At 38.6% G+C, this 16486-nt stretch overlaps 1 protein-coding gene across 4 annotated transcripts in view; it reads right to left on the bottom strand.

The window, feature by feature from the left end:
* Positions 1–191: 191 nt before the first annotated feature.
* cadm2b (cell adhesion molecule 2b) overlaps positions 192–16486 on the bottom strand; it is a 149914-nt gene continuing 133619 nt past the window's right edge. For 3 of the 4 annotated variants that reach the window (XM_022189210.2, XM_022189209.2, XM_051957686.1), the window contains 6 exons: positions 11926–12084; positions 11537–11627; positions 11147–11325; positions 4318–4344; positions 2264–2386; positions 192–2148 (listed from right to left, as the gene is read on the bottom strand). In XM_022189210.2, the coding sequence (XP_022044902.1) occupies positions 2030–2148; positions 2264–2386; positions 4318–4344; positions 11147–11325; positions 11537–11627; positions 11926–12084 (698 nt within the window). In that variant the 3' untranslated portion in view covers positions 192–2029. The remainder of the gene's footprint in view (positions 2149–2263; positions 2387–4317; positions 4345–11146; positions 11326–11536; positions 11628–11925; positions 12085–16486) is intronic. The other variant, XM_022189211.2, reaches the window with a different exon arrangement.

Genomic DNA, 16486 nt, shown 5'->3' with positions numbered 1-16486 from the left:
TTAATGACTGCACAGAATAACAATTACAGTGCAGCTTTGGTCATAGCGCTGTCCATCAACGTATAGTCCTTTTTACTAACTGTAGCTATGTGGACGGATATTGTGACTGCAGGTAATAGTGCTGTAATTCACCAGCACAAAGCATTTCTGTTGAGTTCATGTCAACGTACAAACCTAGTCACAACAAAATGGCAGTTTCCAAGTTGTTCATATTTTAATCCGCACTTTGTCTTTCTTTTTTCGTTCTTTTTTTTTTTTACAGTGGCATAGTTGAAAAATGAATATTCAATACTGAGAAAAAAAGCAAACCTCACACATCCCCCATAAAAAGCAAATTAATTACAGCGATTCAATCTTTGTACAAAATGAGTTATTTATAGCATCATATTGAACTAACAAAATAACATGTATGAGCATTGGCAACGTGGTTCAAGGTCTTTGATACAGTGATTCTATACAGTGAAGGGATGTCTGATTCACCAATGCCTCAACATGTCATTAGTAATGTTTGCAGCAAACTCAAAGGCCATAACGGTGATCTTGTACTGTTTTTTTTTTCTGATGATAAGTTACAAAATTAAAAAATGGAAAAGTTAATGTCAGACAACTACTTTAGTAATAACAGCAATAATATCAATCAATATAGTATCATATAATAAATGTCAATCAGTCATAATAATAAATACATATATTTTGACCAGATTTTTTTTAAAACATTTTAAGCAATTCATTAGAATCCCTGTTTGAAGAAATCTTCAAAAGTGTGAAAACGCTCTCATTAAAGTGACGGGAACTGATATGACCTGAAATTAAAAGCTAGAACCAGTGGTTTTCTTCATTTTACTAAAATTGAATACTTACATATTATTTACACGCCTTTTGGCAAAACAAACGCTTGTAAGATAAATGGAGAAAAAAAAAAGACTTGTGGAATACTTTAAATACTGTATATGCTAATATACAAATTGTAATGTGTCAGGGATCCCAAGATTCAACAATATTGTTCACCAATATTCACGTTAGCAAAGTATTTTACAGCAATATCCACACATTGAGCATAGTTGTTCAATAAAATTCAACATAAATAATGAACCGCCGCAAGGTTCCACTCATTCAGTTTGGATCTTACGTCAAATAGCCAACCAAAATTAAAGTTCCTCATCCATGACGATAACTGCGAGTGAACTGAAATCTTCCTCTCGTGTCTGACACCATCTCTCCATCTAGCCTCATATTGAATCCTGAGACAAGAAACAGTTGATGTGTTTTCCCTCTGTGTTAGTCCTCAGACTTTGTGCTTTAATTTTCTAACTTGTTCTCTGTTGGTACAAATCAACAGCACGAGCAAAAAAAAAAAAAAAAAAGGAAAATAAACCAGTGCAGGAATATACAGACAGTGCTGTGAGGGAGATGATTTCATCTAGAGACAATCACATAGATTGTGCTTCCATATTTTGTTTTGTCAAAGTGTCTGGTCTGTTGAAGGATGTGTTAACATGTGTAGTATGGCTGCAGTGGGGTAAACTCTAGGCAACATCCAAGACAATCGTTTAATCCCTAAAAAGACTAAACACGAAAAGATTCCTCTGATGTTAATGTCTGATAAATTGATGTATTTAACATATTCTGCTCCTAAAGCAAAACTGTTTGATTCTAATTTAGGTTGGAGCACAATTGTTGCTGCTTCTGAATTAAAAAAGGAAAAAATCTGCAAAAAGTTGGCTAGCAAATTTAAAAAAAAGAGTAGAGAACAAAATGGGCAATGGAAGAAATGCAGAAAATGTACAGCATTTAGGCACTGTAAAACTGAAATGGAAGTAATCCAATTGTACATGGTTTATATCGATTAGAAGAAGAACGCTATTCTGTCAGCAAATGCTTTGAAAACAAGCGTATCCAAGCTTTCTGGAAAAGACAAAAAAATAATAAGTAAAAGCAAACAGATCATGTAGCGACACTGAGGCAGCTTAAAAATTGCATGTCTGCTGTTGAAAGTTGTCATGAGGCGAAGGAGAAGAGCAAAAGAAGTCTAAATGAAGTACTCTTTCTTTTCCTCTGCATGCACATGGTTTCCCTCAGCGTTGATGATAGCTGTGTCGGCGTCGGGGGCATCTTCTGCTCCTTTGGCCTCATGTGTCAGATATGTCCCTGTGGAAATACAGAGGCCAAAGCAAGTTATTCACCTGCTGAGAAGTGCAAGACATATTCATTTACTTCAAGCAAGCAAATTGTAATTCGGAGGAATTAAAATGACCTCTTTTACCTTTATGTCTGGCCAGATATCGTCCAAGAACTATTATCAAACACAAGGTGATGAAGACCACGACTGCAACAACGCCACCGATTAAAGCGTGGTCAGGTCCGTGCTGTCCTAAAGCATTAGGATCTGAAACAAGACAGACACAGGGAGAGTAGGAGGGAAAAGTGGAGGAATAACATTAACAATTGCAAGATATTTTGCCGCTGTCTCACACAGCTGCAGGCATTTATTAAACAGCACTAAAAATATTTTGGCTCCTGCAATTATCCCCCCCAAAAAATCCAGATGTAGCTTTTCGTCTTGCGAACAAAGCTCAACAGTCCCAAATGAGCTTTTGTCATATTTAGAGCAACCTGACATTGCTGCTTTGAAGTGCCTGAAGTGTGGTATGAAAGAAGTAATCACAGGAAATACCACAAATCTCTGCACAACTCCAAAAATATGAGATTAGCAACAGCAATGTGCTTAAAGAAAACTGAAGTCTAGCTCTGAGTGATGTTTCAGGGTTGTTGTTTTTTTTGCCAGAGCCTCTACACACACCATCATTTATTTGTTTCTCCTTGCTCGCTGCCACATTCTGCTGCTCAGGATCAGTGTTTTTAAATAAGCGTTATTTAACATGAGGCATCCTCTGGGCAGAGAGCAAACAGAGGGTTTCCCAGGCAGGAGCATGCCTTTGTGTCTGTCCTGTAATAAACTGAGTGGTTGTGTCTTTACTGTGCACCTCGTGCGCGCTCATTATCTCAAGCTGATGAATGGCTATGGCTTGTGCTCGGTTTTGCAAAGTGACCCTGGGAAATGACGGCGGGAATGTTTCTACAAACCTCGTTATACTCCTCTGTTAACAGAATGCAACCCTCATTTTCAGCATCCCAAGTGTGGGAAGTTAAAAATAAAAAAAGATGAAGTCGTGTAACATGCAGTTTATTTAACTCCATGCAGAATAGAACCACCACAATTGTTTTATCGAGGACTCACAAGCAGACACTTTGGACTTTGAAGCAACAACTGTTTTGGTATAACAGTTGAATTAATTCCATTTTGGTTGCATGTCGATGAATATAATGATTTGTACAGGTGATTCCAATGTCAGCAAGGAGCATAAGCAATTTTCATATCACACTTGGTTGGTGCACACTGCCACCGGAATGAGACGCACTAAATTGCTGCACAGCAGCTGAGTTTGTCATCTAAACACATACTTATGTTTTCACCCTCGTAAAAACAAGTGAAAGTAGCTACTAAAATGAGGCCATTAAATTTTTTAAACGTGTCCAACCAGATTTTGAAGCTTTAATTCCTTTGTAAATGCAGCTATTTTTATGTCAATCCTGGAACAAACGACAAAATTACTAAATGAAGATGGTTGCAAAGATTAGAACACCCTTTTAGAAATAACAAAATGACATAAAAGATACGAAACATACAGTCAAAAAAGAAAACTACAGAAGCTACAGGAGAACACAGGGACGTTGGCGATTCATTTTAGGTTTTCAGGCATATTTTGTCTTAGCTGGTGTTTAGTTACATCAAAACAATAAGAATTGGGAAGCTTGTCTGTGCCTCGTTTCCATCACAACCGCTAAAAACATGTACGTTAATAAATGCCTTATCAAACTGATCTGCTGCAAACCACATGCTATGCATATGGACTAAATCATGGGAAAACCTAGAAAATATGGCAAACAGAAATATTTATCAAAAATTATGTGAGCAGATTTTTGAAAGACAAAGAGTTCCACAAAAAAATTGCTGTAATCACATGGTCATAAACATACACAATGGTGCAAAAAGAATCTTTAGCCCATCTCCATCCAGACAGAACCATCTATTTCATTGTGCAAAGACAAACTGAAAGAGAAACATATTGTGTGATAACTTATGCAGCCTGCGACATGGCTGGAGAGAAAGCGGCTGGCGTCAGCAGAGTGAGCATCCATGCATGGTGATGATTTGGCTCATGCTGGGTGAGGCCGTGATGTGTCTTGACCCAGAGCCAGATCCAGCATCACACGCACGAAATCTGGCTTGCAATAATCATCTATTGGGATATTTACCTGTTGTAGGCCCTGGAAAGTCTTTGGCTGTTGCCATGGTTGGAGACAGTGACAGCAGAAAGGGAAGACGAGGGGAACAACACCGTGATAAAGAAGGTGACCACAGAATTCAAAGGAAAACACAAGAAATTTGCATGACCTTTGTTTTCAGTTTGACAGTGTGCAGAAAGCGACAGATAGCGAAGCTCGCTGTCAGAGCCAAATGCATGCTTAACTGGAAACATACTAGAAACATTCACTGTGAGAGCAGCACAAGATGCTCCGACAAGGTCAAGATGAAGAACAAAGGCGTATATTGAGCATTGTGATTTCTCATGTGAAATTTGCAATGTACGTCCTTAATAGGTCAGTTCATGAAAATTGCAAATGCAATTATTTTCCCTCTTACTTCAAACAGAATAGAAGCATGTAGATAGTTTTGTATTTTTCCCTGATGAGCAATATGTGTTTAGTCCATATATATATATATATATATATTGAAATAGCAATTCAACTCAAACTTTAGTCAGTTTGGCAAATACCTCAGATTCTGTGCAAACAAAACAAAAATCTATCTGCATACCTATGACACTAGAGATAAATGAGAAAATTCTTCATACTTTGTGTTGATTTATCCTTGAATGATCAGAATAAAACGTGTCTTGAATCTACTTTCAAATATTCACACATCAGATAATGTGTTATTGAACATCATATATCAGATAATCTATGATGAATCATTGGTATAAGAATGCAGATACACAAAAAAGAAAATTTTTACATTATTTTTTTCCTGTGTTATTATTTGAGGCCAGGTCCTAATAGTTTAAAGGTGGCCTGTTGAGATTTGTGTTGCGGAGCGCTTTGATCTCAGTGACCTCTGCATTTACACAGCTCTTCACGGTACACATTCCTGCTGCTAGTTTCAAACTGATCAACACTAGTGGTTGCAAAGACAGTTTCTAAGACAACGAGTTAAGAAACATAGATGGTAACAATGCATCATGTCAAACGTTCAGCTTAACCAGCTTTGGAAATATTTTACGCGGGAGGAAATTCACTTAATATGTTGACTTAACCTGAAGGATATACATAATGCATTTAGGTGAGATATAAACAAAATCTTTGTTTTCCAAGAAATTTCATGAGGCACCTTTAAGGTTTGTGGTTTGACTATTGAAATGAAGCACATCCCAGATCTAAGTATCTTTGTGTTTTCTCCATCACAACACTGAAGCTGCTGTGACTACTAAGGCAACCATTTAGCTGCTTTTACCTGCAGAGTGCTCTTGTGACTCAATATGACTGTCACACACAAACACTACAACACTAATTCCTTCTGGAGAGGCCGACTGAAGTATGCACGTGGAGCATGTGTTTTTTAGTAAACATTATTCAAACAGTGCATGTGCTCTTTTTGGTTTGGTTGTAGTGTCAGAACAAACACTCTTATGGTTTCTATTTTCTGCTTCTGCAAAGATGTACAGTGTGTATGGAAATTCAGAGTATTCAGACCTCTTGAAATTTTTCACTCTGTGTCATTGCAGCCATTTGCCAAAATCAAATAAGTTCATTTTATTTCTCATTAATGTACACTCAGCACCCCATCTTGACAGAAAAAAACAGAAATGTAGAAATTTTTGCAAATTTATTAAAAAAGAAAAACTGAAATATCACATGGTCAGAAGTATTCAGACCCTTTGCAGCGACATTCATATTTAACTCACATGCTGTCCATTTCTTCTGATCCTCCTCGAGATGGTTCTGCTTCTTTATTGGAGTCCAGCTGTGTTTAATTAAACTGATTGGACTTGATTAGGAAAGGCACACACCTGTCTATATAAGACCTTACAGCTCACAGTGCATGTCAGAGCAAATGAGAATCATGAGGTCGAAGAACTGCCCAAGGAGCTCAGAGACAGAATTATGACAAGGCATAGGATCTGGCCAAGGTTACAAAAGAATTTCTGCAGCACTCAAGGTTCCTAAGAGCACAGTGGCCTCCATAATCCTCAAATGGAAGAAGTTTGGGACGACCACAACTCTTTCTAGACCTGGCCGTCCAGCCAAACTGAGCAATTGTGGGAGAAGAGCCTTGGTGAGAGAGGTAAAGAAGAACCCAAAGATCACATGGCTGAGCTCCAGGGATGCAGTCGGGAGATAAGAGAAAGTTCCACAAAGTCAACTATTACTGCAGCTCTCCACCAGTCGGGGCTTTATGGCAGAGTGGCCCGACGGAAGCCTCTCCTCAGTGCAAGACACATGAAAGCCCGCATAGAGTTTGCCAAAAAGCACATGAAGGACTCCCAGACTATGAGAAATAAGATTCTCTGGTCTGATGAGACCAAGATTGAACTTTTTGGTGTTAATTCTAAGCATTATGTGTGGAGAAAACCAGGCACTGCTCATCACCTGCCCAATACAATCCCTACAGTGAAACATGGTGGTGGGAGCATCATGTTGTGGGGGTGTTTTTCAGCTGCAGGGACAGGACGACTGGTTGCAATTGAAGGAAGGATGAATGCGGCCAAGTACAAAGATATCCTGGAGGAAAACCTCTTCCAGAGTGCTCAGGACCTCAGACTGGGCCGAAGGTTCACCTTTCAACAGGACAATGACCCTAAGCACACAGCTAAAATAACAAAGGAGTGGCTTCAGAACAACTCTGTGACCGTTCTTGACTGGCCCAGCCAGAGCCCTGACCTAAACCCAATTGAGCATCTCTGGAGAGACCTCAAAATGGCTGTCCACCAACATTCACCATCCAACCTGACAGAACTGGAGAGGATCTGCAAGGAAGAATGGCAAAGGATCCCCAAATCCAGGTGTGAAAAACTTGTTGCGTCATTCCCAAGAAGACTCCTGGCTGTACTAGCTGAACAGGGTGCTTCTACTCAATACTGAGCACAGGGTCTGAATACTTATGACCATGTGATATTTCGGTTTTTCTTTTTTAATAAATTTTCAAAAACTTCTACATTTCTGTTTTTATCTGTCAAGATGGGGTGCTGAGTGTACATTAAGGAGAAACAAAATGAACTTTTTTGATTTTGGCAAATGGCTGCAATGACAGAGAGTGAAAAATTTCGAGGGGTCCAAATACTTTCCGTGTCCACTGTATATTTGTGCAGTGGCTTACTACATGATGTGGTAAGTGACTCCTCCACTGTCTGCATATTATCAGCTACCAGTAACACAACTAATCAGAAACAGTAAAAAAAAAAAAAATGTTGTTGAGGTAACAGTGCTGTGTATAGAAAAAACAAAAGGAAAATGAAAAGGATAAAGAATTGAATTCATCAAGTAAAACAAGCTATTTTCTAGCTCAAAGCCTGGTTGTTAACTCATCAATCATAAACTGTGTTTTTAGTGTCATGTTTGTGGGGAATGAAGCACTGAGGCAGGACCATGGAGGGGGGGCAGGCCTACCTGTGTATGCAGCTGTGACTGCCTATGCCTGATGTGGGAATGTCGGCGCTAGTCTGGTGTTATGAAGGCAAGAGAGAGAGAGGCAGGGGAGCTGGAGATGGAGGCACTAAGGTGATGACGTCTGCTAAATGAAAATAGGAACAATGGCGAGCAAAAACAAACCTCTCTGTGGGAAACAGCCTCAACGTGGGAAAACTTACAGGAAAATCAAACAGCACAAATCAATGGATGGACGGCGCAAGTTAATCCTTGAATTTTACCTCAGTGAATACAGTCAAAATAATAAAGGAATGATAAAATATAGGAGAAGCACACATGACTCTGAATGATTGAATCATCTCAGCAATACTATCAGGCAAAGGATGAGAAGCGCTTGAGGAATTCATTTCTTACATCTGTTGCATTTTCAAATAATGATAGGCTGGTTAAAAGGAAACAAGCAATGTAAAATGTACCATGTTTCATGCTTACTGAGGTGAAAATGTAAAATTAATTGCAGTAAAATGTGAGGGGAAAGAGGGAAGGAATGGGGCTGCAGCTTCAGATGGATGCAGACCCTTCCTACTACTTCTCTAACATCTTATATGGCGTTTCTTTTCTAAATACAGAGTATTAAGGAACATAATTGCAGACAGTGATAAATTGCAGCAGACCAATGACATTTATGGCTTCTCATCTCTCCTGTCATTAGCAAATTAGGTTTAGAGGCTGAGATGATCCAAAGAGACCCGGTAAGAATTCAGCCAGACACAATGCAACTCTGAAGAATGACTACAATGATCAGTGGAAATTAGCCCGTCTCACACATCTTCTACCTGCTTGACTCAATTTTTCAATCTTTCCTAGCAACTGAGACCTTTGTATTCCATTTGAGAGGGTTGCAGAGGGTTATCAGTTTTGTTATTTGCTCACAGACTGAGTAACAGCTCCTCTGCACATGTAAATCTAACAAACCAAGATAATTCTACAAGTTTTTTTTTTTTCTTAAACCTGAAACAATGATAATAATAAAAAAATCTTGGCTTTGGCTCAGCTGTGAAATGTGAGCAAGAAAACCTTGGTCCAGCACATGTTGTCTAGATATGACAGGGTGATATAGACTGGCCTGACATTGCTGCCTACCTCTGTTCAGTGAGCATGCTGAAAGCAGAGTGAGATAACAAAAGCTGAAAGGACAAATGTATCATCTTCCTTTTCCTTCATTTTTCCCCAATGAAGGGCTTCCTCTTTCCCAAAGCCTCTGCCTTAAAAATCATACAAAGACGCTGCCGTGCATCCACTAACTGCTTGTGAGTTAAATAAGTCCAGCGTCTGAGCTGTGATAAGTCGCTCCCAAACAAGCTGCACTCTCGTGTGGCACTGTTTAATTGGCAAAAATGGAAACAAACATATCCATGTTGAATTTTAATATTCCGCCCTTGTTTCTGTATTTGTATTTTTTAGTCTTGGCTGTATTTGATAAATGTTATAAACATGGACTGCACAGGCCTTAATGATCCATTTCCTGCACCATGTCGTCTTTATTCTCTCAACCCCTCCAATGTCTCGGGATTAACTTATCTCTCCTCCAGGCGGTACTCAGAAGCTAAATTCTGCATCCTTAACACTTTCTTATTTCTATTTCCTCACAGGAAGAGTTCAGAAGCTAGGCGCATGTAGTGAGGTAAACTGGGTTATCCTGCATAGTGCCAAGGCAAGATCTGAAAGTGGATTCTTGAGTACAAGGTCTGCAGACCTGCAGGACTACAGATCTCTGTGATGTATATCTAAGTGCTGAAACGAAGGCAACTGGACCTGCTTGAATTAGTTGAAAGAGTTCCACCAAAAGAATTTGGATGAGAGGTGAAACATCTTTGACAAATTCAAGTTACCTTCATTTCAGCAGCTACATGTACTGTACCATGACCTGGATGACTGAGAAAATTCACAGTGATCTTTGTGATGTACTGTAAGTATTGGTCTTGAGATGAAATATTTGAAACATTTGAACTACAAGCTAATATCCCTGTTGTCACCTTTGTGTCAGATAAATACTGTAGTTAGTTTTTGGAAGGTACCTTTAACTCCCCACCCAGTATTACTACCTCACAGGAATACAACACAATAATATACCAAGCTGATATTATTCCATAAGGATCATATGAGTGTTTTAACATACTAGATTCCATTTACTACAAACCACATATGGTTTATACCTTATCTAACCATTTCACCAAGTAACACACATATATTGTATGGCTACTGAGGTTGTGCAGGTTGTTTTTTTTAATCACAGAGTTTATGATTTGATTTTAATGCTTATGTGTTCATGAGCAGGAAACTCAATTCAAATGGCTGCAGCCCAGATGGAGGCAAATTGTAAAGTGCTTTGTCCTACTAACTGCTGTACTGGACTGATGTTGCTAAATTTGCTAGATTTGTATTTGCTTCCCTCTTGTAAGCCTCCAGTTGTTTCCATTCATTTAAATTCAGTATATAAAGACTCAATTGGCCAGCTATTCTAACTTTGCCAGAGTTGTGCCATTGAAATTCTGCCTATTTCTTATTCATTCAGGCAGAATTAATGGTCATGGTGGAACGAACAGAATCATTGAAAGATTTTTGAATAGGAACCAACAATTGCCTTGAATTGCAAAAAAAAAAAAAAAACATCAAAAACATCTACAATTGTCCTGTGTGCTTTTAAATAATAGCCAGGCAGAAAATTAGACATGTGCTGTAGTAAAACCTTGCAAAAACATTGGAAAGGCGATTGAAACCTGTAAATATCTAGATAGCCAAATTTATTATAAATATTATTGAACCATTATTCCAGGATGGAATAAAAACAGTACTGAATTATTCAAAGAGAACCTCTTTGTGATCACTATCTGTTCAACAGTTTTCAGGGAAATTGGTGGCTCTTTGACAAATAAAACATAAAACATGCCATTGTAAAAATTAATTTACTGTCTGCGCCGGCTTCTGCTTTACAGGGTAGTGTGAGTACATGACAGATGAACCTCATAAATTAACCACTAATGACTAGCAAATGTTTGAAGTCAACAATCACCTGTTCACAAACCACTTTTGCCACACAAAATTGGCATGAAAAATTATTCTTAAACTCCAACAGTCATTATGATCAGCAGATTATCCGACAAAAGTTCCAGGAGATGCAAAAATTTTGTGATCTTATCCTATTGAATGCTATTTCATATTTAGACTGGGTTGCCTATTATTGTTTTGTTATGATGCTTTTTGATTTAGAGACATTTTGTCATTAGAGCACATACCAGCTAAATACGTGGCTTCTTTGGATTGGACTGCTTTTGTGTCAACCATTTTTGAATAAGCACACAATGGACCATAAAGCTTTAAATGTGAAGCAACAGCGAAACCGATCATCCACAACGAGACTAACCCTCACTGAAGTACCCACCATAAACAAACAGTGTATATTCAGCACTGCTCGTCCCCAGATGGTTGCTGGCCTCGCAGCGGTATGTGCCATTGTCCGTTTTGTTGAGTGTGGTGATGGTAAGTTCCCTGCCCTCCACAATCATACGCTCGATGTCTGGAAGTTCTCCTCCATCTTTAGACCACAGCACCGGTTCTGGTCTGGGAAAGAAAAGACAAGCAATGCAAAAGACTGATTTCCTAAACAGTCAGAAAGAAACTGCAGAAATTATATGAAATGTAGTAAGTAAGTAAGTATTAGGTAATGAGTAAGTATGCAGAGTAATGAAGACGAATCACATTTTAAGTCCAAAGTCTGCCTGTCTTTTATGCTACTTAACTACCACCAAATTGTAAAGAAATTCCAACTTACATCGGGTTGCCGTTGGAAACACACTCCAACTTGAAGTATAGCCCTTCCTGTGGAATTATCATCGAGTGTCTGATCTCCAGCTGGGGAGCATCTGCGAAGTAGAGACGCAAAAATCCAACGCTATGGCAGCACTGTGTGTTAGAGGCTTTAACTCTAACGCTGTCAAATCACAACAGTAGTTAGCTCTTTACCCACTGGGCAGCTCTTAGCTTTAGCCCATATCCCTGTTCTGCTTTGGTACTAATCCCTTACCTGCAAACTAATCCTACACTAATCCAGAACAAATGCAAAGCTAAACCTGCAGACATAAATGTAATCTCAATCCTTGTATTTCTTCTCAATGCTAATCTTACACCTAATCCAGCTTTGCGGGGTATGACTGCACTCACAGTGGACCTCCAGGACCTCGGTCGTCAAGTAGGGGTCAGACAGAGACACATGTTCCACGCTGCAGGTGTAGGCGACGCCGTCGTCCTGTTTGTCCACCTCGAACTTGAGGCTGCTCCTTACTGTGAATGACTTTCCTGTAGCATTCACCTCCCTCGTGCCTGCAGAGAGTCAGAAAATGAAGCAGGATGCAATGTACTTGTGAATTATTAATGTTTTTAGGCAGCAGTTCTGGCTTTTGAGCAAGAGTTTTACACAGAAATTATTTTGAAAAAGAAGCAGGAAAAAACAAATCAGCCTGTCAGTGTGTGAAAAAAGTGAGAAACATGAAATTTTATTTCAAGATGTTGCTTTTCTGACATAGACAACTGCAGTGTTGTTGTTGTTGTTGTTGTTTTTCTCTGCATCTCCTTTGAGGGAGAGGATCCTTGGCCTTTGAAAGTCAAGTCAAAGTAGAGTGAATAGTGAAGGGAGAGCAATATGAGCATTGACTCGGTTGGTTGGGTGTGTTTGCTCCTCCAGGACCATCTCTCAAACATCCCAGTCAACATAAACAGGCACTCTTCCCCCAGCAGCGCGGGGTGGATTTCCATAGTTGTAGTCACACTTTTCCTTTCCCTCCTCTCCTTTGTCTTAGTTTCATGCCCAAACATTCACCCTTTACACAGCGTTAGATCTTGATTTGTGTTTGTTTATGCCTCTTCACTTATAATTGGAAGCATTTCTTTGTAGTTTCCTGCTGCTCTCATGTCAGCACTTAGTGTGGTACTGCCACATTTCTCTGGAAACAGCTGTACAAGGCTATTGGATCTGAACAAGACATTACCTGACAATGGCCTCAGAAGGACTTTTCTTTGGAGATGCTACTCCTCTCACCTCACCTCCCTCACATCCTCGCATTACATCCTCCCACTCCCCCCCTCCCTGGACTGTCTGCCATCCAGTGCAAACCTGAGTAAATCAATACATACGTATGTACTCACTCCACTCCTTCAGAAACACACACAGCGGCACACAAAATCCCTCGGTCTATTAAATACTAAAAGCCCCTTGCAATGAAACCCAGATCACCCATATCATCATCATTTTGGGCTGATCTGTTCCATTTGTTCCACTCCACTCAATTTTTCATGAAATGGCTTGACAAAATCCTAATATGCTACAGAGAACAGATGATCAAAAACTGCGATGGATGTTTAATTTTGGTCTTTTAGAGTAACCTAATTTTGTCTCAACAGCTTAGGAAAAAGGAAGATCAACTGTTTGTTTAGGCATTTAATTAATTAATTTTGTAATATAAGTTACAATTAAATATGATTAATCATTTATTAATTGCAGTACGCATTTTTTTTAAACTACAAACTTGGAAAATGTACAGAGCTAAATTTGATTATACCCTTCACTGAGGAACTGATCTATATTAATTACTAGTGTCGTGGCGCATGACACAAGCACACAAAGTCAAGCTTCAAAATTAAAAGAATTGTTCAGTTATGAGTAATTCATCACAAATGACAAGAGTTTGAAAAGAAAACTTCAAACATCACATCATTTGAGCAAACAGGAAAGTCAGAGGCCTTGCATTTGAGAGTCAAAGGCCTTGGATTTTGCCCTGAAGTACAGGAGGGGAATAGGAAGTGCCTCTGTGGCATTAAACACAAATCTCTCCAGCTTGTTCTCTCATTCGTCAAGTCGCCTGCAGCATCAGGGCTGCAACAGAGAAGCTGTCAGTCTGATTCAAGGTGGCTGCAAGCGTTGCCAGAGAGCACGCAGAGGCAGCCTTAGTGAGAATGGGAATGTGCCCAGGTGCACCTGCTTTCAACCAGAACCCCAAGAGGCCGGCAGATCTATACTCAGACAACTGGGGGCGCTGCTGTAATCACCACTCCAAGTGTCTATTTTAACAAGGAGTGACAGGATTTGATTTTTTTGGAGGGCTAATAAAGTTAGTAAGACTGGTAAGGTATATCTTGTAACATTTAAGTGCTGCATTTTACTCAAATTAAGGCAAGATGTCAAGTTGAGGAACCAGAGGCATTATCTAAATGCACATAAATGGTTTTCTGTTACAGCAAACTGAGCCTCCTTTAACACCAGAACATCCAGCTCAGCACAGTTTGCAACCGACTGCCTGCTGACCAATAATTACAGCCTAAAATGTTTTGAAAGATTGAACGTTTTCTTTTTTTCCTATCACTCTGTGACCTCATTTCTCAATTCATTTGCTCCGTAAATCCCTTTAAGTGTAAAAGCCACATTCACTCGAAAAAATAATTTTGTCTCATTTGGCATTTGTTAGAGTCTTTAATTTAACATCGGGACTCTTAGTCCTTGATGAACAATTTAGCACATTTTGTATTTTGGTGAGAACACAAGGAGCATGCTCTGCTGGTAAATTTGTGGTTGGGTTATAAATGCTAAATGAAATAGAGTTTCTACCAGTTTGAAGTTTTAAAGTATCACTATGCTTTAGTAAGTTTACACATTAGACTTTCTCTGGGCTAACAGTACATTTCAGCTAACTAACTGGCATTAATTTTCTTACTATACACTCTGATGTCCACTATTATTTAGTTACATGTTTGAAGCATATATTTTGTGTAAAGTTTATAATACAATGTAACAGCTGTTTAGAAATGAAGAATTGTAGCAAAGGCCATTTCTTCATAACACTTCATATAGTATATTTTCAGCAACAATAGAAGATGAGACCAGCACAGATGTATGCATGCTTAACAGTGAAAATATGTTATTCTAAATGATATTTTTGTTTTCCTTGTATGTGCAGCGACATAAAAACTAGCCCAACAACTAATAAATTATTAAAATGAAATGTGTAGGGTGAAATCAACATTTATATTGTTTAAATGTAAACTACTTCCAAAGTCTCAAATTTCTGATTTATTACATGGACAAATACTCAAACAGTTCTGAAAATTGTCTTTCTGATTTGTAAGTTTGTGCTTGTTTCCAGAACATTTGTAATAACTTGGTGGTATTCTGTGGTGCAAATTGAATTGCACAAGTGTGTGTAAATAAGATCTAATTAAAAGCACAGCATAAGAGTCTCTTATTTTCAGAGATTATCTTTGTCATATTGTGCACAAATCATGTGTGTGGTGTGGGTCATCAAACACTAGATTCAAGATTCAAGAGTTTTATTGCCACATACTAGAAATTACATGAAGCAATTACTGGCAGTGACATGCTTGCATCTCTCATTCCCAATGACAGTAGAAAAAATAACACAACAATCAAGATAAAATAGACAGTGTGTGTGGGAATGTGTTTTTGTGAAGTACACATTATTTCATGGTGGCATTTTGTTATTGAGTGAATAGTACTTGGTTACTGTGGAATCCTGACAGGCAGACATGAGCCAGTGGTTGAAAAGTATCTGGGAGCTGAATTTCAGCCGGAGACCAGCAGTGATCCTTCAGCTGAGAGTTAAAATTCTGAGTGACTGTGTTGCTGCTTTACTGTACTTTGCTCACAGCACACAACTGGGCTGAGAAGTGCAGCTGGGAAACCCTGTTTTAAACAAAAGGTCTCTAACTGTTGTTGTTATTTTAGATTTCATTTAACACTGTTACAGGCGGCTGAAAATGTGAAATCAACAACTAAAAAAGTTCAAACAGTGATGTGCACACTGCTGAGGTACCTCTTAACATAAAGTAGACCCTTGTGTTATGTGGTCACACAAACTCACCTACTAGTGTGTTACAAATGTCACATTTGTAGTTAGAAAATGCACTGAATGGGATAAACAAAATGCCTACCTACACTCTCATGCATGGTTTAACAAATAAATACAGCTATCAATTGTATTTTTAATGGTTCTCCTATAAAGATGAAGTGTCTTTTTCATGTCAAAATTTGCACAATGTGCATAAAAATCCATAACTTTCCCATAATCCTCTCCTCCATGGTACTTATGACATTACATCTGGTGAATTTATGAATGTGTTATGTTTTAAATCTAGAGGGCAAAGATTTGTTTTCACTGAAGTTCACTTGCTATAGAAAGTGATAACTGTCAGTCTGTCAGTATGAAAAAATAAAAGGCTCTGTCATTCATGATGGTATATTCCTGTAATGTTGGATATTCATAAAATTCTCTGATGATCCCTCGCTTTCCCAAAATATTTCCATTAATAGAAAGGCAGAGTAGCAATGGGTATTATCACTCAAGCAGTGCTTAGAGTTGACTCTAAATGACTGAAAAGACTAATATATGCAGCAACATACACTACAGTTCAAATGTTTGGGGTCACCCAGGCAATTTCATGTTTTCCAGGAAAACTCACACTTTTATTCATGTGCTAACATACCTGCACAAGGGTTTTCTAATCATCAATTAGCTTTTCAACACCATTAGCTAACACAATGTAGCATTAGAACACAGGAGTGATGGTTGCTGGAAATGTTCCTCTGTACCCCTATGGAGATATTCCATTAAAAATCAGCCATTTCCAGCTAGAATAGTCATTTACCACATTAACAATGTCTAGACTACTTCTGATTAATTTCATTATATCTTCGTTTCAAGAAAATGCTTTTCTT

Source organism: Acanthochromis polyacanthus, chromosome 13 (assembly GCF_021347895.1).
Source record: "Acanthochromis polyacanthus isolate Apoly-LR-REF ecotype Palm Island chromosome 13, KAUST_Apoly_ChrSc, whole genome shotgun sequence".
Classification (NCBI taxonomy): domain Eukaryota; kingdom Metazoa; phylum Chordata; class Actinopteri; family Pomacentridae; genus Acanthochromis; species Acanthochromis polyacanthus.
The sequence above is the reverse complement of the archived record's forward strand: the minus strand, read 5'-3'. Positions and strand labels throughout refer to the sequence as shown.